Raw genomic sequence first — 25,424 nt, 5'->3', positions numbered from 1 at the left:
GTTATAGGGTAACACTGCTGCGTGCGGATCTGGACCAGCTCAAATTATATTCCTACTTGTACTTACACTTCTATATTAAAATATCTTTTCTACCTTACAATTTATCCACGCGTTTCTCTGTTTATACATCTAATAACCTCAACAATCTGCTTAACGCTTTTGTCGAAAGTTTTAAACTTTAACAACTGACAGATTTTACGATTTTATTATATCGTTTCTGTTTACTGCATGCCTCTGTCCCGTAGAGGGATTAGTAAGGTTTATTTTAAACGAATACGAAGACTCTCCCGTGGTATATTGCATTGTACTGCATTATGTTGATCCGAGTTCCATAAATATTTCTTCGAGCGCCTTTAGATCTCGATGTCATTCTAGTCAAGAGGACATCAGGCGCCTTTGTCGATTCTTCGTTTGATTCGAGAACGACCACCGGTACGGAAGATCTCCGCCACTGGTGCCAATGTGTTTTGAGGAAATTCAAAGGAGATTTCCGACACTCGAAAAAGGAGAACGTAATACATCGATTGGCACGGTTGAGAAATTGAAAAACTGTCAGCAGCCTTCGCCTTATTTTTTCCCCTCCCTTTCTCTAGTCATCCTTTCTAATTTTTTCGGCAAATTTATGCATGGAATGGTATCTATCGATCTGCACGCGCATCAAGTTCACGTAAAACTATCAATCATCGTGAACGGTTCACTTCGAAATTACCCTCACCGTCTGCCGAAGTGAGCTGGACGAGGAAACAAATACACGTATATGTTGCTCGCGTAACCTCAATTTGCATAAGAAAATCACAGGACAAAAGCATGATGAGCACAGTTTCGTTGATTTCCTGATTTTGATGTTATTTAATAGAACAGAAGAAAAGGACGGTTTTGCTGGACTTTTAAATTTCCCGTAAATTCATAAACATTCCACTCTATCTCCGAAAAGTATACTTCCTCCGATATCTGATCAGATAACATTTCTATTCATAGTCAATTAAGACAATAATTACAATAGGAATGAACTTAGAGAACTATACATAAACTAGATTTCTAGGCAGTGTGCCGTACACGAAACATTTTAACGACACATCGTCTTTATTGTTCTTCGTCATCGTCGTTTGTCGAAAAGTTAGATGTACTTCCGATCTATGATGGGATATAGTGATCACGATTTTATATCGACAGGGCAATCCGCTGTATCATAATCCAGCGACAGGAACCATAATCAGTAATCAAAGCCTAGTATTGCAAAGCGTAACACGAAGCAGAGCTGGGATCTACACGTGTATTGGCAGCAACCAAGAAGGCGACGGAGAGAGCAATCCTCTGAATCTGGACATCAAATGTGAGTACATTGGCAATTCAGCTTGGTAATTCTAACTAACGCAAGATGTAAATAGATATAGGTACGGTTCTCTTATGAAGACTGAAATATTGCATAGAATTTGGAATCGTCGATTTAAATGGTTATAATATACACTTTATACTTGCATTTATTCTAATTATAAATTCGAATATAATTACATGTATTCTAATTACAAAATTACGGATAAATCGAACTAGGAAGAAAATAAAAATAATAAATTCTCAAATTCGTCACGAATGGAATTTTTGTTTACTTACGAAAAAATAATTAATACTATAGCTTCGAATTTGGCTCTAAAATTTTTGGATTAATAAGTGTGAAAGATACGCTACTGATCAAAAGTATTCGTAACGCTTGCTTATTCTCTATAAAATATATTTGAATAACAAAATTGCAGATGATGTAAATTATTAGCGATACAAGTATTACTATTGACTATTGGATAAAATGGTTGTATAGAAATGGCTGTCTCATCGCCCATCTTCACGCAACATTCCCTAAAAACACAGGAAAAAGTGACATGATAATGAAAAGACGTAGAGGAAGTTCCAATTTTTTTTAATTTCACAGGGAATACGTCCGTTGCAACTTTGTTCCATTAAAAGTTTGTACCGTGATGTCACAAGCAAATATTACCACGACCCGATCTTCGCAAAAAAATTTAATCAAACCGGAAGAAAAATTTTACAAAAAGGACACAAAGCAGTTACACTCGAGCAACTGAAGTGAACTTCAAAGATAAAATATTTAACTGTATTAGTTACATATTTAAACTTTAAAAACGCTTAAAATTACATCTATTAAAAATAACTTACACGAGTATCTGTTATCCTTAAATAATATGAAACTATGTTGGTATTGAATATTTACCAAAACCTTCGATTTGGTAAAGAAAAAAAAATTTATAGAAATGTAATATATAGATATATTCTCTTATTTAAAACTAATTACCAGTATTGAATATTACAAATATTAAATAGTTTCTAGAAAAACCAAGTATCTTTGAACGTTAAAGGATACTGCATAAATATTCTATTGTAGTATGAAAGATTGATGAAATGAAAAATCCTCAACAAATACTTATCGCATTTTTCTTTAAATAACAGCTTTCGACATTAAAGATTACGGCCATTAAATAATTCCCACAGAGGAATATTTTTAAACGTTATATAACTCTGCATAAATAAAATATTTATCAAAATAAATCACGTAAAACCTGAAGAAGAAACAGTAAATAATATCCAACGTATCCTTCTTGAAATAATTATTAAATATTACAATCACTAAAGAACATCTATACGGTCCACAATGAAACGAAACATTTATAAATAGAGTTGAAACGAGATCTGAAAAGCGAAAAGGCATTCGAATAACGCATCTAGCCCAGAACCTGCTATTTCCTCCGGCTGGTTGCAGAAATATGTAGAAAGTATGATTCGCTGCGTTCTGTGAAGCGATATTATGTACAATGAACGAAGAGATTGTTGCGATTCCAGCTTTGTGGATTTATACCAATTCGAATAAAGAGAGAAGTGGATTGTAAGATGGGTCGGAGGGAGGGGTGGGGGGGAAGAGAAAGAGAAAAGCAGTTGAAAGAGGACATAAAAGGTGGTGTACTGACGTGGCCACTAATAGCGTTAAAGGAAACCGTCTCGTAGCAACATGCTTTTGTGACATAATGATACATTTAGGTAGATGTGTACAAAGCTAAAATCCAGCGTCTATCACGGATGTAGTAATACAATGCAATGTCGCACTAAATGCAATATAGTCCCATTTTTACGTTAACAAAGTCTACCATTCTCTATTAACAAGGTCTACGCTCCTTCTGGGTTTTCGATACATCATTACTTCCGTTTTTGCCATATAAATAAAATATTGTGCCATATTTCCTCCATATTACGGAGTCTGGTTATTAATTTTATCTTGGATACACAAAACGTATTATCTCTATCGTCTTTATAATATTAGGGAGATCCGGTCTTGCAAAATTTAAAATAACTATCGTACATCATACGTGTATGTTAGCATTTTTAAATAATAAAAATACTACTATTATACGTAACATTACATACTTATTTCTAACAAAAGGGTTTTCAGTGGGAAAGAAACAACACAAGAAGTTACCGTTTAATGTGTTACTTTTAAAAGCTACAATAGTTGTTTATGACTTTATTTTTGAAAAGCTATGGTCTAGCAATTTAAGAAACAAAAAAATATATTAGATAAAGAAAATGTGAAAAAACTGTTACAGTAATAAAGAAAACATAGAAAAGAATAGAATATATAGTAGTAAAGAAAGCGAAGGAGCCAAGAAAGGAATTATGGTAGCAAGGAAACGATAAAAGAAAGTTAGAAGAAATAGCAACAATAGAAACAAGTAACACAATAAAATCGAGAAGCCACAAGGAAAAATGAAGTTTCACAAGGTGAAAATAGGCAGATTTCAAAATGCTCTCGAACGGAGAAAATGTGGAATTTCAACTTTCTAGAATCTTCTAGAAGATTCTAAGCGACATATGTCCTGTTATGACCGTTCGCGGAGAGACGCGGTCGCGAGGAAAACGCGTCAGCGAGAGGCGTAAATTCTCGCTACGATTCGGTGAATCGACGCCGCGAAGTAGTCGTTCCCCTGTTTCGGTTAGGATAACAGAGGTGGTTGAATGTATATGACACAGTAGTAAGTTATATTTCACCGTTTATTCCACAACTTATAACGAGGATAGTTACGCTGGTGCGTATGTACGAGATGAGTGAATGACTGATCTGCGGGTGTGTATACCCGCTCGAAGGATGTTGACCGTTCGAAGGATGTAAAATCAGTACTGTCTTGGGAGACGATGATGTGTCGGAGGAAAGCTAAGGATGGGTGTGTCTAGCGCACGAGACCATCGGATTTGTTCGTGACGATTTGAGTTAGGAGAGTGAGGGAGTAGGCTTCGTCGTTAATTGGTTAGACTAAGGGTCTTAACCGCCCTCGAGAGAAAGTGGTTAGTGGGAGGAAAGTTGCAGCGTACGTGAGAAAAACTAACTTCCCCTTTTTCGCCGTGGTAGACAATAGTCTCTAGAAATTCCTCGGAAACAGATGTTTGTTTCGTTTGAAGGACCTTTTCTAGGAAATCTGTGAAATTTATGGAAGGTCCTTGAAACTATGGAGGATATGCTGCGAGTATCCGAAGACATCTGGTTGCCATATTGCCTGCGGTGTGTGGCCTCGGCTAGGTAGAGTGTTACGTGACGTAACATGTCCAAAATTGAAGAATGCCAGTTTTAGGTGAAATGAAATCGAATTACGAAATTGATGATGCGAAAATATCATACAATAATACACGTATTGCACGTAGTCGATAACGTATACAAATGCAGAATAAAATTACTAACACTTTATATATGAATAATGGATATTATCCATTTTGCCATAGTTAAAATAAAAACAGAAAGTTTCACACAAAATTTTAACACAGACTAAACACTATTTAAATATAATTTCTTCAGTAAACACGCTGCAACGAAAAATCTCACCACCAATTTATATATTATTAGGCAAGAGATTAAGTTAACCATGAATTTATTTTGCAATATGCAGTTTGCTTGGTAACGTATATAGCGCATATATTATTAAAAATTTCATACCGACGAAATTATATATTTTCTAAATGTAATATAACAAAAATAACCGAAAAAAATTTACCAAAGAATGAACACTTTAAATATTATCTTTTTAATACACATACTATCTCGACGTTAATTTATTCTGTATTATCAAACGAACGATTAAGTTAACGGCAAACTGATTTTTAAAAACGAACAACGATTCGATCAACAGATATTTGAGAGAATTTTCTTTGTTGAAGTTCTTCGGTGACACAGTCCGCGTAACACGAAAGATAGGAGTGCACTTTCCCTGATTTCAACTGCGTCGACTAAGATTTTATCACATCCACTCCCGGGGATCGAATCATGGCGGTCCAATCCAACGTCGATTCTGCTTTCAATTTACAGCACTCCAATTTCAAATTTTCTCTGCGGCAAGAACGTAGAAGTCTGCTAGCTTGTCCATTCGAGAAGGAGCTTCGAAAAGAAAGTCAGGATACATTTACCCCCCCCCCCCCCCCATTTTATCCGCGTTCATTTCGATTTTTGTCTAATCTATTTTGTTTTAATACAGCAGTAATTCTATTCCGCTTTATTTTACTATAAATGCGATAGCTTTTTCAATCTCTATTTTTTTACGATAATTCGAAATAACATGGAATAATCTGATTTTGCAAAATTCCTCGGATATACCATCGATTTCGTCCATTTATAAGATTGAAACTTCCAACTTTCTTAAACTATTAGAATACAGAAAATGTGGTTTAGGCTTGTTTTTATGCGGTAAGAATCTAGTTCGAATTTTTGGTCAATAAATGATGACTTTTAATCTCTATTTCTACAATAATTTAAGAAGACATAAGATAGTCTCCTTGTACAATATTTTTCAAGTATAGTATCGATCTAGTTGTCCATCTACAAGGTTGGAACTTAGAACTTCCTGACTCTCGGAATGCAGAAAATTAGTAAATTCCGACGTCAAAGTTCGTGCTCCACGGAAGAAAGGCCAAAGTATTTATCCTAATTTCGTTCGTGCCAACTTTGGTCTCGTCGTGTCCACTTCGTAAACCGAACCGTCTTTTCTTCATTTGCCTTAGATTTACTTTAAACTTACTTTGTTCCAAAACTTCGTTCCAAAATCGAACTTCTCTAGATATTCAACGTTTTATCAAATTTCAGCTTAACTACTCTTGACGTTCGTTCACCCAGATGAAACGAAATTTGAAACCGTCTCTAACGATTTTCAGATTAAATTACAGGGTTTATTTTTTATGCACGAGGGAGTCCGTTCAAGCCCTGCGGCGAGATCAATCTTTAACTTCTTAGGTACGGTTAAATTTTGTGCGGGGCTATTTTTCTGCATAACAGAGTTTGACACGAATTGCACGCAAACGATACAGAACTGCAATGTGTGACGGATAATGCTGTTCTCTACGCAAGCACATTGGAATGAAGTTTTAGATTATAATTTTTCTTAAAGATATGATGCATATATTTTAACTTTAATAATTTACTTTAATAATTAATAATACAATTGAGTGTGATATATTTTAAAGCATGGTATGACACATAGACCCACGTCACAATTTTCACTCATAGCGCGATAGTGTTTTTCAAATTGTACTTCGTTATTTATTTTGAAGCGACATCTTGAGGTTGAAGATTCTACGAATCGGCATGTTAAAAAGAGCATCTAATAATGGTATATTTATTTTAACGAAAAGCAACAATTGATATCTGACACTGGCGTATCAAAAACAAAGACTATATATTCTGTCTGTGTATTGTTAACATTATTATAATACATTGTGAAGGCAAAAAAGTGTACAGCAAGACAAATGAAAAAGATCATTTAGTTCAAACGGTGAGCGAGCAAATGAGTCAGTAGAGCGAGCTACTATAGCGGTGCGTCGTAATATAAGATGACATCCGCAAAAGCCACTATAGCGCATCGTATCTAAGAAGTTAAAAAGAATTTCAAAAGTCAAGGGACTCGTCCATCTAGCAAATATAAAAATTAGAATTATCTAAGAGATAGGTGAAATTTGATTTGTAAGAAGAACGAGTCTATCAAAATTTTGCTTCTAGCCCAATCTTTTAAAAGAATTTCAAAAGTCAAACAACTCATCAGTTTAGTTTATACAAAAATTAGAAACAGAAAACTTCTCAATGGATCTAACATTTTCTATTAAAGATTCTCTTTGATCCTCCTGTATATACAACTTCAAACCCCCAAATTTTTTTTCAGTGATATGAATGATTATTTAAATAACGTCGTCGGAAAAAGACGCGCAATCTCTACATAACATTTTGTAAAGATCAAACGTTGTAGTATATTTCAATCTACTGCCTCCAGAGAAAATATACAAAATTTGCGTGACAGTCAACGCGTGTCAAAATAAATAACCGCATACATAGCGAACGTGATTAAACCGATCGCGAAATCGGATAAGCCATTTCACCGTCTACTACTGCGCGTTGGCGCGAACAATTGATCGCCGCCCCCCTGCCTGTCGTTCAATTTCCTGTGCATAGGTTATGGTGGTAGCCTCTACAGTCGTAATCCTGTGTCTCAAGTCCCGTTCTAACCTACGAGCGAATGACAGTCGGTCTCACCTCGCGTGTCCATATGGTCAGCCAGGCAAATCGGTGTGTAATGGCCTTAACGCCGGCGAACTGCCACGGCTAATCCGTTGGACTGCGCGTCGACCGCCTGGTACACGCTTACAAATGCGGCCCTCCATATCGACGAGCTACCGTCTGACACATGCCGGAATTCACCAGGCCAGGTCCGTGTTCTCTTGCACGATGCCATGTCCGCCGGGTTAAACGGCCCGTCTGCGGCAGTTAAAGGCGACTGCCGCGGTGTTTGATGAGATTCGAATCGTGCGCGGCCGGTCGCACACGCACGCATACTCCTATACACGTGGAACGCAGCACGGATCGTGTGGAATTATGCGCGTGTGTGCCACGTGGTCTCCCAATAGCCAGAGCCCGGAAGCGGCAGGAGGATCTGCGCGTCCGTGATGGAGGAGAATGGGATGCCCTGCCCGCTTGGGACGCTGCGTTTCATGCAGTTCGGTATGGTGTCACGAGATTTTGCTGTTCACGTCATTTTGTAGTCGTGGGGTCGAGGATAGAGTTAAGTTTTTGGAGTTTGAGGTTGTGAGAGAAAATCAGAGGTAGCTGATGAACAGACCGTAGAGTTTTATGAATTTATACATAAGGGTAATATTAAAAACCGGTCATTTTTGGACATTCTTGCGAGCGAAAAATTCTTGCAGGACATTCAAGCGGATTCCTCAAGGAACAATATATGTTAGTAGCGTTTATCCGAAATGTGATGGGAAAATTGAGAAACAAGACTGCAGAGATGAAAAAATAGCAGCGGTCGAACTCATCCACGTGTTACATTTATTTTCATTTCTTGCAAATTTTGATCCACCTACGGAATAACTATTCATGTTATTGAACATAATAACTCTCCGGAAATTTTGGTGGTAAATTAATTGAAATCTAAAATCTGGCGAATCTGAAGTACCACCAGATTGTTGCTACGTGAAAACAATAGCCAAAAATGATTTTCTGGTACTTCGGATTTGCTGGATTTCAAACTTCGATTGATTTATCAGCAGAATTTTCAAAGAATTATTTCGCAGTATGAAGGATGAAGATCAACTGTAACGTATGGATAAGTTTCAACGCTGCCTCTTTTTGCTCTAATATTTTTCAACTTTCTCTTGAGATCCTCTGAAATGGCCTGCACGAATTTTTCGTTCACAAGGAAGACCAAAATTGGACATTTCTTAACATCCGCCTTTAAAATTGCAAACATGCACAAAAAAGATATATGAAATATTTGGGGCATAATAAAATGCCTGGTGTCATTCTTTTCCAAATTTATCTGTATTTAATGGACAAGTGTTCGATTTTCGATTATTTACTTTGCTCTGAACTATAGTATAAGTATAAACTAAAGTGTCACGGAAGTTGTATTGCATAAGTTTATTTCGTTTAGCCTTTTTAAAGTTTTGAAAGCTTCTCATTCGTTTGAAGTTGGCTGTATCAAAAATCTGTCCACGAAATGAAAGTTGTTTTTAGCATAGAAGAGAGAGGAATGATTGCTAGAAGCGACGGGGACACAGCCCCTCTAGTTAGGTTTATAAAAATAGGAATTTGCATATAAATCTGTAAAGTATTTATAAGAAATTTGGAAATGCAAAAATGAACAGAATGTAAATCATTTAAAGATTGTATAACATATTCAAAATAGAATAGTCTCTATAATATTCAGAAAGTAGGACGATCTTCTGCCTAGATTCAATTTTTTTAATTACATTCAGTAGAATGTGAATTTGCATAAAAATCTGCAGTCTACTGATGGGAGTTGTTAGGTTGATTAGAAAAATTTGTTTGTTAATATTGTTTGAACAATAACTTCCTGAAAACTTCTTGAAACTTCCTTTCCTGGGTCGTTGTACCCTTTAAGCCTCTGATAAAGGTTTGCATGGACATTTGAAATAGTTTGGTCATTTGTAAGCTGGACAGCTCTTCTTTAAAACTGCATCGCCAAGTGTTCCTTAAAGACTGTTAAACATGTATAGAATAATTTAGTAACTTCAGTACGAGGAAATTATACAAACGAATTTCAGACCTTGGATGGATTTCCATAAAGTTACAATTTCAAGTCTTTATACGAGCTGATATAACGTGTAATTACTGGAAAATACATTAATATTTAAGACGAATTTTCATTCGAAAAAGCATAAAGAATAAAATCAAGTAGAAATATACCGTACGCGCATTCTCTTATGATCTTTATGCAATGTGTTTATTCGATCATTCGCGGACAGACGCGATCGCGAGAAAGCACGTCAACGGGAGTCGTAAATTCCCATTACGATTAGATAATTGACGCCATGAACTGATCGGTCCCCTGATTTCTGTTACGATAATAGAGGTGGCTCAATTGAGTTTACACTGAATTAAGAGGTATAAATTAATGTTTGTTCCAACAACTTTGTAAAGAAGATAATTACACTGATGCGTATGTATAAGTTAAGTAAGTGATTGATTTAAGGATAGAAATCTGGTAATGACAGGTTGACTATTCTAACGATGAAGAATAAGTAAAGTGACGATGCTGTGTCGGAGGGAAGCTAGTGATGGGTGTGTCTAACGCAAAGGACCATCGAATTTGTTGATGACAATTTTGGTTAGGAAAGTGCGCCCTTGATAGAAAGTTGCTAGTGAAAAAAACGTGAAAAAAACTAAATTTCCCGTAGTAAACGATAAGTTTTAGAAACGATTCAGTAAAGAGATGTTTGTTCGGTCTGAAGACTTCAGCTAGAAAATTCCTGAGAAATCTCATGATAGGTCCTTAAGACTATTGAGGGTACGCAGTAAGGATATACGGACATCTGGTTGCCCAGTTCTGCCCGAGCAGTCGAGCTATGTTGACGTGTGAACCAGTGCCTCCGTAAGTGCGACAGGCGGGGAAAACAAAGTGACTCAAGACCGAGCCAATCGCTAAATAATGGAAAATAAGCAACAAGTACCACCAATAAAAATACTAAACAAAGGCGAAACATACTTTATAAACAGAGTTGTAGATACAACAAACCCAAAAAAATCAACAAACGAAGATCATGACTGCTCAGTTATAAAGGAAACAGAAACGGGAACTACACAAAAGAATGATGAGAAGAACAACAGCAACAACGATCTATCACACCAGAATGAAAGCTGGAAGGTTGTAATTCCCAGCAAAAAACGAAAAATAACATCAAATACAAATGCTAGGAGGGCTGGAGAAACGGAAAGGCAACAATGGCTTCAAGAAATTCCTCTCCAAAACTCCTTCAGCGCACTGCCACAAGAAATGGAATTAGACCCAGCGGAAAAACCAAAAACACACACCGCCAAACCACCACCAATCTACATAGATGCCCAAATTATAGACCCCCTAATTGAACTGCTAAACATCATGACAGGTAAAGAAAATTACAGCATTAAGCAACTAAAACTGGACCAGGTAAAAGTCCAAACTAACACCCCGGAGACTTATAGAAAAGTGGTAAAAGTGTTAAAAGAAAAAAACGCCGGGTATCACACTTACCAGCTCAATACTGATAAAAGTTGCAAAGCAGTAATTAGGGGAGTACACCCAAAAACAAATACAAAAAACATATGCGAGGAACTAGCTAAAATCGGACACCAGGCATCAATTCAAGAATCACTACACCTCGAGGTAGAATCCTGGAAAACTACATTAGAAACAATAACCTTAATATACTATCCACAGGAAGACCGACATACTGACCGACAGACCTGAGCAAAATACCTGACCTACTTGATTTTGCAGTTACTAAACGCAAATAAACTAAATATAGCACCTTGCCTCGAGCTTACCTCAGATCATACACGCATAATAATTACATACAGAAACAAACCAATACTTTAAAGCAATTCAGAGACACTATGCAATAAAACCACCAAATGGCAAACATTTAAAGAAATAATCGAAAGCAAAATGAACTGCAACATCCCATTGAAAACACCCGAACACATCGAACAAGCAGTAACAACATCTACAGAAACTATTCAAGAAGCAGCATGGGCAACCACTATACCTGAATCAACCAACAGACAAACAAAAATAATTCCATTAGACATCCTCGAAAAAATTAGAGAAAAAAGAAAAGCGAAAGCAAAATGGCAAGAACGTAGAACACGAGAAAACAAAAAATAACTAAACAAACTTGCAAAGGAAGTAAAGAACAAAATAAAAGAGTACAACAATAACGAATTCACAAAATTCATAGAGTCACTCTCTGCACACGAGAACTACTACTCCCTATGGAAAGCCACAAAAAAAAAAAAAAAAAAAAAAATAAAGAAGACAATAAAAATGGTACCAGCAATCAAAAGAGCAGACAACACATGGGCAAGGAGCAACGAAGAGCAAGCTGAAGAATTCTCCAACCACCTATGCAACACATTCACCCCACATAACATCAACAACAGCAACCACAATAGTCATACGGACGAGGATGCGCTAACTACTAGTACACCAACTGACAATCACTACGCCATACCCAAAGCAACAGCACAAGAAATCAGAAACATAATTGAAAAAACAAAAAATAATAAAGCACCAGGAATCGACCTAATCAATGGCGAAATCTTGAAAAACCTTCCGCCAAAAGCGATAAGACAAATCACAATAATATTTAACGCAATACTAAGAATTCAATACTTTCCTAAACTATGGAAACTGGCACAGATCATAATGTTACCTAAACCAGGCAAAGACCCACATCAAACTACATCATGGAGGCCAATATCATTACTTCCTGTATTCTCTAAAATACTAGAGAAAATAATTTGCGACTGCATAAAACTAATAATAGAGAAGGAAAAATTAATACTGGATCACCAATTCGGATTCAGAAACAAACACCCCACTATAGAGCAAATGCACAGGCTAGTCACCGAAATAATACTAGCACTAGAAAACAAACAATACTGTACAGCCCTCTTTATGGACATAGAGAAAGCATTTGACAAAATAAACCACGAAAGCCTACTACAAACAATCAGGACACAATTTCCGGAGCAAATGTACTAATTAATTAAATCCTACTTAAGCAGCAGAACCTTCGTTAGGAGGGACTACTCCTCCTAGCGCTTCGTTGTCTGGGCCGTCATGCAAGTCCGAGGGGGGGGGGGGCAAACCCTCCCCGGCGTGACGGCACCCTCAATGGATAATGACTTCTCACCCTTTCACCCTCGGCGCGCTCCTTTACGAGCATGACTACGTCGCAGTAGGGGCGGACGGCGATGTAATCCTATTGCCCCCTCAGCATGGCCTCTACGATCGCCTCGGGGGCCAAACTCTCGCCGATAGCGAGCCGTAGGACACGACGCGGTTCCTCCCACGCCGGACAGAACTCCAGCGTGTGCTGTGCCGTGTCTTCCTCTTCCTCGCAGTGGTGACACGTGCTGGTCACTTCCCGCCAAACCCTTAGCAGGAAATCCCCGAATGCTTCGTGCCCGGTGAGCATCTGCGTCATCCTGTATGTCAGCGGAAACTCGCCACGATCTCTTCAGGCCACCCAGTTCGGTAGCGAGCGGTCAGCGGCGAGCTGAATGTGCCACCGTTCCCAGGTTTCGAGCCTTGCCTCCTCCTGGACGTCACGGACAGACTGGTCGGCAGAGGGAGGATCCCCGCCCGAGCACGGGCTCTGCAGTTGATGGTACACCCACCGAAGCGCTAGGGCACGTAGTTCGAACGGAGGAGACGCTGCCAGCACGGAATCCTCTGCAACCTCCTCAGTGGCAGTAAGCTGCGATAATTCCTCAGCAGATCTTCCGCCCGCACCGGGGCTCCGGACAGGACTCTGGATCGAACCACTCCTTAGTACAGTTGACGAACTTCGACTCCAGCCCCGCCAATGTTTGGCAATAGGCCGCATAAGGCGTTGGCTGCGACCGTCACTTTAGGGACCAGGAGCTCAAAGTGCGGCCCGAACGTCCATTGGCTGTCGATCGTGAGGCCCGGGTATTTCATCTGGAGTCCTACCTGTATTTCCTCTCCGCAGATGTTCACACAGAGGCCAGGAGAAGGGATTCCTCCTCTATATAGTGTTGCTCGAAGAACCACATGGCCTCAGACTTGGCAGGTGACACGCTCAAGCCCAGCTCCTGAATAGCGCGAACCGCGCACGCCTCGGCAACTTCGCCGAGTTGGAGTGTCTCATAAAACCATCGCCCCCGGCCAGGATCAAAGTGTCATCGGCGTAGCAGACGATGCCCGTGTTCGGAGGCAGGGGACAGCGAAGGACTAAGTCATACGCCGTGATCCACAAAATAGGCCTTAACACAGAACCCTGCGGAACACCCCACTCAACACTCTATTGTTTCTGTAGGTGACCCACCCGTCGCTCAGATAGGCCCGGATGACACGGACAAGGTAGGGGGGGGGGCACCTCGAAGCGTTCCAGCGCCTCCACTATCATGTCCCAGCGAATGGCGTTGAAGGCGTTTGTTACGTTCAGCGAGACCGCCAACGCCACCCCGTTCTGCTACACCATGGCCTCCGCCATAGCTCTTACACAATTCAACGCATCAACGGTCGAGCGGCCCCGTCGAAAGCCGTACTGGCTATCGTGCCATCTGGGCATCCGCTCCGATATATGGGCCTCCAGACGGGTGGCGATTATTCTTTCAAGGAGTTTGCCCACCTCGTCCAAAAGGCACACCGGTCTGTACGCTGCCGGTGAGTTCAAGGGGCGATCCTCCTTCGTACTGGAATAAACTGTATAAGAAACAAGGATATCGATTCTCAATTTATTACATCTTTAACATATATATTCATGCTGTATACTAACTTTCTATTTAAATTAACTTAAATTTGAAAGAAAGACTTTCGCCACAATACATTTTCGTCTATTTAGCACCAATGAATTCTCGTCTCCGAACAGCTGATTGCTGTCTTGTTACAGTATTGTAATCGAATATGACAATTAGCCAACGAAATTGGTATGGTTCAGGTGCGGACTCCGGCGTCCAGGGAGAATGAGTTCGTGGGAAAACAAACGTCCGCTCGAAATTTCGCTTCTAGAGTCCAAAAGTTGAGGATGGGTAGGGACGCATAATACGTCACTCACGAATCGGTCGATTCGCCGCACGCAACGCCATCCCCATCTGCATACGTGTGTACACGAATATACATATGGCAGCTATGCAAATCCACTCACTAAACCTGTCGTAATGATTTAGCGCGGCTCTTAATGTCTCTGCAGAAGACTGACACGTGGTCCCACTCGCGAGACTGTCTTATGAAACATTGTTTCTACAGACCATTTTACCCTACCCTGGAAGTTGTGTCTGGTTAAGTAAGGAACGTACGAAGCAACGTTTAATGATATACGCTATCTCACGAAAGTATTCGAATCTTTGTCATGGGAAACTTTTATGCATACAATTATGTGTGTTATGTAAAACGTTTTGATTTCATTAGCACAGTAATCAGACACGACAAATAGAATATTATACAAGATATTGTAGAAATTACAAGATATTTAGCATAAGTATATAGAGACCACAAATATATTTAAATAGTCAATTATTTGAATACTTATCGTAGCAAACATCTATGTATATAATTATGTGTGTTATATAAAACATTTTGAAATTCCGTTAACACTGTAATGTGACACGACTACTATATTAGTAAAATTGGCAAGAAATTTAAAAATGTATATAGAAATTATACGGTATTTGATACAAGTATATAGGGATCATAAAAATATTTAAACAGTCAATTCTTTATTACATTAATAAATCTCATCACTTCTAGCGAAACTGTAAAGTATAATATTCTTATTAAATATATATTTTCAAAAAATATCTTCTAACTTCTGTATAATATACATTTTCAAAGTTGATATACATTAATGTAATTTCAAATGTTATCAATATAATCGTGACAGTTGTGTCTCATTACAGTATTAATGAAATTTCGAAATATTCCATACATACGTATAACGCATACGATGTGAATATAATAAAAGATTTCTTACGATAAATGCTTTTCGTTAGTGTGAATTCACACAATTTACACGCTATTCCCGCTCACCTTCGAGTCTCCGTAAACCACGCGTTAGGTGACACTCGCCGGTGACGCGAATTAGCTTATTCCAACGAGCGTGGACAATTCGCCGTCCGGAGGAGTCATTTCCGGGGTAGCAGAGTGACTGCAGCTTTATAGGACTCAATTCGTTCGCGTTTCCTTTTCAAGCTCGGGTCACCTCTCCATCGCTTTTGTGTTTCGTCTGGTAATAATTTACATGCAAATGGAGGCGTAGGGAGGCAAGAGGCAGACCACAACTTGTACCACCAAACTGTCAGAGAAATAGAGAAAGAGGGGAAACGGCAAAGATAGAGAACGAAAAGAGACGAAAAGAGAGATGGACGGGTTTCGGGCTCCATTTATGGCGATAACGGAGCTTAAGATTTCAATTCAGTTTTAGGACATATTATTATGCGCAAGCGAGAGGGAAAAGCGCACCTCTTTCTTCGACGTTTCGTTCGTTGGAGATCTTAAGCCGCTTAGTTGCCTGTAAAATGGCGAAGCCGAGTTCTCAAGCGCGGAGAACAAAGAAGGCGTGGATTAAATGCAAGTCGAATTCACAATAACGTTCAAATCGTACGAAAAAACGGATTACTAAATGGGATATAATTGTCGGATAGCCAGGTACCGAGAATTTTAACCAACAGATCTCCTTCCGATGGAACGTCGTTTAAACCGTTTACTTATCTTCACCGACGGGGAAAATGTTCCGTTGAATTTGCTAAATGGGCCGACCAAGCCACCTGTACAACCGTCGCCGTTTCAAAAGCCACGGTCACGCTGCACTCTCTTGCTTCCTGTTCGAATAATGTCGATTGTTTTGTGAACTACTAGTAGTTCAACAGTTTCCTCGAATGGTTTTCTACCCTTCGAGATGGAAAAGGAATTAAAGTTATAAATTGTTACAGGTATTAAACTAGCAAAAGACTTCAATTTTTGTAAGGAACGATGAATTTACTTTTTTGTTTTTAGGGTTGACTTTAGTGCTTCTTATATTTATGGGTCGTTGAGAATATAGAATTATAGTTTTCTTTTGGGTAATGAATATCTCTGCTTTGCTTAGGAAATTGTGTTAATTATTATTAATTTATATTTTATTATTATTAATTAATTACTTTTTTTTTAAATCGAGACTTACATTAGTTTGGTTTGGGTTAAAATAGATTCTATATATCGAGATGTATTTTAATCTATGTAGTTTCTGTTTCGGTAGTATAAGTCAATCATTAATTTGCCGTCTAGATTGTGTACCTGCTAGAATATTTTCTGATGAAATTTTCAAAAATATCGCATAACATGTAATGTATTCATAAAAATATTCAATGATAACATGAGTAACTGCATAAAATATACTACTATAAATATACTACTATATGATATACTATTATACATAAAATTTTTGACGCAAACGATAAAGAGCTTCTTTCTTGTTTTGTTTACTCTTGTAAAAAATAACGGCTATTACGATCGGATAACGATACAAAACTCCTCGTACAGAGACAAAAAATGTTGGGAAATTCGTGGTTGCGATGTTAGTAGATGCGGTTTTCCCGAGTACAAACGTTAGGCTGTCAATAAAGCAGTCTAGGGCGGATGCGAAGGCCGAATGTGACAACCTTTAAAAATTCACAGAGCTGCAATGCGTCGCGACGTCTAACACGATCACGTCGACGTCAGTAACGTCTTTAGACATCCAGACGGATCGATGCCCTCGTGTTCGCGAATCAAGAAAAGTCCGAACTTCATTGTCGTCATTCGATTTTCGTCGTAATTACATTTCTGCCCCTTTCTCTTTTCCCCGGGGAGAGAAACGAGAATCGAAGTCGTCCGGCCATTTTTATGAATGACACCACGAGGGCAACCACCTCTCGTCCTCCAGAAATTGAGAGGAATTTATTTCGAGCGTAGTCTCGACGTAGTGTGATTAATAATCGAATAGATTGCGCCATTTCTATTTCAACGTTCTCCACGCGATACAGTCGTTTCTAAATTTGAACGCAAACAGACACTTTGTTAATGATCTCAGCCATCAAGGACTTTTCGTAAGGACTTTTCTTCAAACTATGCGCCGCTGTCGGCTAAACTGTTCGAGAAAATATTTAATCTTCGCATCGAGAAGTATTTCGCAAATTATTGCTATTGCTATTATTGCTGTTGGCTGCTTAGGATTTATTGAATCGTTTTATTTCGAGTTCCGTAAAAATTGCTATTTTATTTGCTGCGTATAATAGTGGACATACGAGTATATATATATTTGTAAACTTATATTAGATAGTTTTAAGCTATTATTAATTAATATATAGATTCCAACTAAACGTTTCATAATCTCTTCAAACTATCTTCTTATACGCGACCTATTATAGTGTCTTCCAAATTAGACTCCTTCTAATTTTAATTCTAATTCTATCATCACAAGACATTGTTGGTCTATTTTTCACGAAAAGCCTCAATCGTATTATATTCGATCCAACTATTTACATCTCGTTCCAACCGAACTTCTTCAAACAATCTTCTCATGCACGATTTATTTCAGCGTATTCTAAATTAGAATTCCTCCCAATCTTGATTCTAATTCCATCATCACAAGACGTTGTTCGATACTAGCAATCGTAACTACATAATGAAATAATAATCATAACTACGTCTTCTCCAAAAACTTTTTTGGGGCCATTAACAGAAATCGCTGAATTCAGCAAAGTAGTGTTCCATTTCATATTTCAATATCTGAGACCCAACTACGTCTCTATGTTTGAGTTCAAACTTATTCATCAACTAACCTCTACCATATCTATAATTAGTTTCATCTCAGTCAACCAAATCAATCTACAGACGAAACAGGCTTATTTTTTACTTTCGTAATACCATGTTTTTGGTAATCGTATGAAAATATTACTAAACGATACTAAATTTTAATAGACTCGGACCCTATTAATTAATAGATAAGTACTACAATAAATGGCGTATTAATATTTTTAGTGACCATCGTACTTAAAAGAATTTGCATGTACAACGATAGAAATACGATGTATTATGATAATTGATTATGATAAATAATAGTTGGAGTGAATTCAATGATCTCCTCGGCCCAGTTCCGTCGTAAGTTCACTTATGGTTGTGATACACGTGTTTGCGTATACACACCGCCCGGGTCCACTCTTACGTCCCCTTTCATCGTCGCGAATTCCATGCACGTACGTACTTTCGCGTAGTTTGTACCTTTGCGCGTCGATTAAACTTAACATCCTCCAACCGCCCTATTCCAACCCCTTTGCCTCTTTACGACAACGTATATCCGAACCGTTACACGCGTCTCCGTGTCCCCGCGAGATACCGTGGAAACTAATTGCCACTAATTCCGCACACCGCTACTCCTACTACCTCTCTGAACCACTTCGAACCCCTTGTTGATACGTGGTCCTACTCTGTCTGTTTGTCTGTTTGCCTATCTGGCTCACTCTCTCTTTCTCGGATAGCTCTGTCTCTGTCTCTGTCTCTCTCTCTCTCTCTCTCTCTCTCTCTCTCTCTCTACATTGTTTCTTGCTTGCTGGGTGTACTCCGGTACCCAGAGGTTGTTCGATCCTGTTGACGCGCCCTGGCTAACTCAGTATCAATGCAGTTCGGTTGATCGGTGGAATGTTGGTAGTTTTGGAAATACAAATGGGCTGATCTCACCGGATAATAGAGATTGTGATGTAACGGAGTTGTTGGAATTAATACCATGCGATATAATTAATGGACTCTGGAAATTGTTTTGGGTGCAGCAAAATCTGTTCGCGGTAAATTTTTTGCTGAGCTTCTCAGGAAGAATTACTCTTTATTAATTTTCCGGGTATTTCGATGATTTATATTTAGGCTGCTTATGTTTTCGAAATACAAATGATTGCATAAATAGAAATTGTTTTATGATAAAGTTTTGGGGGAATTATGATACGGGATGTTCAGTTGTGGTTTAATTTTTAGTTTGTAATTTAAACTGACAATTGTTGTTTGTATGTTGTTGCATTTAATTATTTTGTTTAAAAGAGAATTAACCAGTAGGTTTAAAATTATAAAAAAATCTTGTAGAAAATTCTAGAATTCTCAAAATACCTTTTAGAAAAGAACTAACTCCTCTTTTATTAAGGACATATTTATTAACGATATAAGTATATTACGCTAATGAAAAGTTTGAATCGCTAATCTTCTCGTGTAGCATATAGAATTCTAGAGAACGGAATACAATGTAAAATTTAATAAGACAAGGAAACTGGACATAATTAAAGGGAGGAAGAGAGGGAAGTAGATGGATGGGAGAAGTAATGCACCTAATTGGTAAAGCTGTATAACAGTACCTTAGATAAGAAAACAGTGGAGGCTAGGTCAAAGGATGTATTTGTGTATACCTACGGGGTGGTTAACAGCGATACCATTAAGAATTCTATATTGAGGTGTGATCCTTACAGTGCTACGAATTTAACAAAACCGCCAATGATATTTATAACTACAGGTCTATCAAACGCCCACAACCCTGTTCCTGACTCTTCTCCGACATATTGTTAGGGAAGTGATACATTTACTCTGTATATGAGAGTGTGTGTGTAAGGGCCAGAGGGCGTCAAGGTCTTAGTGGAGACAAAAGACTGTTGCCAGATGTTAGAAGAATCTAGGATAGTCGGTTGGCGACCAGCGTGCGTGCAAGACGTTCTTCAGAGAGTAATATAGTTGTATAACTGTTGTGTGGGAAATATAGTAAATAATTTGTATTCCCAAATCCTCGGATTTCCTTAACATGGTAGCAGAGCGTGGTTACTAGTTTTGCAAGATATTTAGTGCGTGGTTACGATCTTGCGAGTGAGTTTTCAGTAAAGAAAAAAAAACTTTCAGAGAAAAAAAAAGAAATATACTTCGAGCACGTAGGAACGCTTGAGTAAGAAAAGAAAAAAGGAAGAATCAATTAAAATGGAGAGATCGGAAATCATGATACCTATATTCGATGGTGAGGATTATGGAATGTGGAAGCAAAGAATCACGATGTTTCTCAAATATAAGGAATGCGAGGTTGTTACAACTAGAATGAAGAACGAAAGAGACGATGAAGACTGGGACAAAAAGGATTTGAAGGCGATTAATATAATTTATAGTGCAATATCGAACAGACAATTGGAGTATGTTAGGGAAGGAAAAACGGCGTATGATATAATAAAAAGGTTCGATGAAATGTACTTGAAAGAGTCGACGGCACTGCAGATCGTATGCAGAAGGAGATTGGAAAACATAAGACTGGAGAACTACAGTGATTCAGCATCATTCTTTAACGACTTTGAAAAATTAATCAATGAATTAAAAAGTGCGGGCGCACAAGTAAGTGAGAGGGAAAAGCTGAATTACATGCTGAATACGTTACCCGAAGAATACAGCTACATAGCGGACATAATAGACGCATTGAAAGAAGAGGATCAAACGGTAGCGTATGTAAAAAATAAAATAGAGATAGCAGAGAAGAAAAATAAATCCAATCGAGGAGAAAGGCAAACCAACGCCTTTTCTGCAAAAAAGGAAGGATGCTTCAGATGTGGAAGATTAGGACACTTTGCGAGAGAGTGTCAAAATGGCGTCCAAGCGGGAAGCAGTAACGGCTATTGGCATGGGCCAACACGTGGTCGAAACAGAGGAAGAGGGAACAAAGGCAATACGAGCAGAGGACGTGGAAACTTTCATCGTCAATCAACAACCGGCACGGGCGAGCATGGAAACTCAAGAGCAGGCATATGGACAGCAACGGCGCACGCAGCAAACAGCAGTGAGACGAATGAAATAAGTAAGAACGAAATAGTGTGGTTATTAGATAGCGGTTGTACCGATCACATAATTAATAATATAAATTATTTCGATAAATCTATCGACCTAAAAGAACCGGTAAATATATATTTAGGCGATAATAGACCGATAAAAGCGACAAAAGTTGGGAATGTTATAAGTTATTTTGAAGCATTCGGAAAACAAAATGAAATAAATATGAGGAAAGTATTTTACGCGAAAGAAATGTCCGCAAATTTGATTAGTTTAGGTAAACTAACAGACAATAAGAATACGGTTATTTCCAAAGGAAATATTGCGAAAGTAATAGATGAGGATAATAAACTTACAGCTGTAGCGTTCAAAGAGAATGGGACATATAGAATAAAAAGTATATTGAAAGGGAAGAAGCACTTAGTAAACAGCGCCGAACGTAGTGGTATGAGTAAAAAGGAAAGATGGCATAGGATGCTAGGACACGTAAATTTTAAATATTTAGAGATTTTGGGTAAAGAGCAGCTAGTGACTGGCATACCGAATGAATTTGAAAAGGAACTTTTGAAATGTAGGGTGTGTATAGAAAGCAAAATGCATAACTTACCTTTCAAAAATAATCGAACTAAGGCTAGGGAAATAATGGAAATTATTCATACGGACGTATGTGGTCCCTTTAAGACCACCGGATTCAATGGAGAAAAATATTTCATTTCATTTATCGATGATTATAGTAAAATAGCTAGGATCTATTGTATAAAATCAAAAGATGAGGTCTTTGATTCTTTCGTACAGTTCGTAAATGAAGCCGAAAATTTAACGGGCAAGAGGTTAAAAATATTAAGATGCGATAATGGTAAAGAATATTTAAATAATCGAATTTATAAATTTGCTAGGGATAAAGGTATAAGAATAAATAATTGCCCAACATACGTACATGAATTAAACGGGACAGCGGAAAGGTATAATAGAACAGTGATGGACATGGCGCGTTGCCTGTTAGCGGAAGCGAAAGTACATAAAAGGTACTGGCCGGAAATAGTTTGTACAGCGGCATACTTGAAAAATCGAATATTAGCGAATACTATAGAAAGAAAGACACCTTTTGAAATATTCTTCGGGAAAAAACCAAGTGTTAAAAATCTACATCTATATGGAAGTAAAGTTTTTGTAAGAAGGCCAGAACAAAAAAGAGTTTCCAAATGGGACAAGAAGGCAGATATGGGAATTCTATTAGGATATAGTGAAGTAGGATACAGAGTCTTATTAGGTGGGAAAATAACAATAGCTAGACATGTAGAGGTCATAGAGACAGACACTAAATGTATCGGTTTTGAGGAAAATTCATCAGAGGCAGATAGAAATGATAGCGAAGATAACTATTCATTGGTCGGTATGGATAAGGAAGAGTTAGAAGGTAGGAAAGATGAAAATAATAGTAGTATTGAAAGCTCAAACACTCCTAGGAGATCTACACGTATTAAGAAAACTCCAGTAAGGTATCCAGAAAAGGAAAATATTTGCGAGATGCATGCAAATTATTGTAAAGTAGATATCCCTCGTACATTTGAGGAGGCGATTTGTTGCGAAAATAATGAAGTTTGGAAACAGGCTATGGATAAGGAAATAGAATGTCTCTATAAGAATAAAACTTGGAAATTGGTAGAAAGGGTAAAAGGCAAAGAAGTATTAGATGTAAAATGGGTTTACACGAAAAAAATCAGAGGACAGGTATAAGGCTAGATTAGTGGTAAGGGGATTTCAACAAAGAAACGTAGCCGATGACATATATTCTCCAGTGGCGAGTAATCAGACCTTTAAGATATTGCTATCATATTGTTGTCAAAATGGATTAATAATTGAGCAAATGGATGTAGAAACTGCCTTTTTAAATGGTGAAGTAAGCTCGGAGGTATATGTAAATCAACCAAAGGGATATGCGGACGGAACGAATAGAGTTTGTAAATTATCGAAAGCGCTTTATGGGTTAAAAGAAAGTCCGAGGGACTGGTATGAGTGTTTTGATAAGTATGTGACGAGATTAGGTTTTAAGAAGAACAATATAGAGCTGTGCCTATATACTTATGGAGAGGGAGAAAATGTTGTTTATTTGTTAATATACGTAGACGATTTGTTGATTTGTAGTAAAAACAAAGGGAAGATACAAAGTGTAAAAAAATTATTAACTGATAAATTTGAAATGAAAGATTTAGGTGAAGTAAAAGAATATCTTGGAATAAATATAGAGTATGATTATTTAAAAAATGAAATGAGATTAAGCCAAAAGAAATACATAGAATCATTAGCAAACAAATATAAATTACATAACAGCAAACTGTACTGTACACCTATGGAGACCAACTTAAAAATTGAAAAAGCTGAGATAAATAGAGAGGACATTGGATACAAGAATTTAATTGGCGCATTGCTGTATATTAGTGTAAATACCAGACCCGATATAAGTTATAGTGTGAATTATCTGAGTAGTTTTCAAGATTGTTGTAACGAGACACATTTTAAATATGCCTTGCGAATATTGAAATATTTGTACCGGACTAGAGATTTAGGGCTACATTATAAAAGAAATGAAAAGTGCGAAACGATAGATTGTTATGTGGACGCTGATTGGGCAGGAGATCATATAGATAGGAAATCGACTTCTGGGTATGTAATTAGATTGTATGGAAATGTAATTGGATGGAAGTCTAAAAAACAAAGGTGTGTGACAAAAGCCTCGACGTATGCAGAGTATGTTGCTCTATCGGAAGTGGTGAGCGAAGTAATGACTATCAGAGAACTAATGAAAATCTTCGATGTAAATGTAGACGATAACCCTGTAAAAATCTATGAGGATAACTCTGGAGTAATGAGTATAGCAAAATACGGAACTTTTACAAAAAATTCTAAACACATCGAAGTTCATTACCACTACGTTCACGAGTACGTAAAGGAAAATAAGATAAACATAATAAAAGTAAGTACAGAAGAAAACACTGCGGATATTTTTACGAAGGCACTGTGTAGAGAGAAATTTGAAAGGTTTAGGTCATGGATGAATGTAAAATAAGAGAAATGTAAATAAAGCGATAAATGTTAAATATTTTGTTAATTCGACAAGTATGTAAATAAAATTGAGTGTACAGTATAAATGTAAGGAGGCGTGTTAGGGAAGTGATACATTTACTCTGTACATGAGAGTGTGTGTGTAAGGGCCAGAGGGCGTCAAGGTCTTAGTGGAGACAAAAGACTGTTGCCAGATGTTAGAAGAATCTAGGATAGTCGGTTGGCGACCAGCGTGCGTGCAAGACGTTCTTCAGAGAGTAATATAGTTGTATAACTGTTGTGTGGGAAATATAGTAAATAATTTGTATTCCCAAATCCTCGGATTTCCTTAACACATATATATGTCGGAGATGAGAGGAAAACCGGAGCCTTCCCTTTGCAACTTTGGGTAAAGTCCTCTAATGCTTTAGCTTAGATTTTATCATAGCTGTAATCAAGCAATTGTTGTCATTCAATCTGATTGTAATTGTTCGAGATTTGTGATAGCGAAATTGGGCTCGAAGTGACAACTGGTCGCCGAACGTAGCCACAATCACGGGATAAACGTTTTACCTGACGAAGGTGTGGAGTGGATGTATTTTTCTCCCTAGAAATGTGGTTGTGACGGCATATGGCCTCAAGAACGGGCCTGGTCACGTGGGATTGTACCTTGGAGGTGTCAATATAATGGAACACACGTTGTATTAATAATCAAACTCCAGACAGAAACTGCCTAGCAACGGCGTTTGGATCTTTCTCGATGCTTCCAACGAGTATATCTCAAACTTTAGGCAGAAACTGCCTAGCAACGGCGATTGGAACCTTCTCGATGCTTCCAACGAGCATATAACAAAGAAATGCAATCGTACAGCGAGAAAAATTTCCATCAGATATGATTCGTGTATCGCCTTGGAGAGTGACACATCGAGCAGTTTATACCGAGCGTCTCAGCAATCGTATTTTGTGCATAAAATTATTCTACGCATAGTAAAGAGTTATCCCGTTGACCGTGGATTCGTTTGAACCCAA

The 25,424-nt window shown here is 38.0% G+C and overlaps 1 protein-coding gene across 4 annotated transcripts in view; it reads left to right on the top strand.

Moving 5' to 3' along the window:
- The window catches only part of LOC117236652 (hemicentin-2-like), a 574,361-nt gene that overhangs the window by 504,245 nt on the left and 44,692 nt on the right, over window positions 1-25,424 (top strand). For all 4 annotated transcript variants that reach the window (XM_033499780.1, XM_033499782.1, XM_033499779.1 and 1 more), the window contains exon 10: window positions 1,174-1,333. In XM_033499780.1, coding sequence (XP_033355671.1) covers window positions 1,174-1,333 — 160 coding nt within the window. The remainder of the gene's footprint in view (window positions 1-1,173; window positions 1,334-25,424) is intronic.

This window comes from Bombus vosnesenskii, unplaced genomic scaffold, assembly GCF_011952255.1.
Source record: "Bombus vosnesenskii isolate JDL3184/JDL3185 unplaced genomic scaffold, Bvos_JDL3184-5_v1.1 scf7180000013351, whole genome shotgun sequence".
Classification (NCBI taxonomy): domain Eukaryota; kingdom Metazoa; phylum Arthropoda; class Insecta; order Hymenoptera; family Apidae; genus Bombus; species Bombus vosnesenskii.
This window is presented reverse-complemented; position numbering and strand designations above follow the sequence as displayed.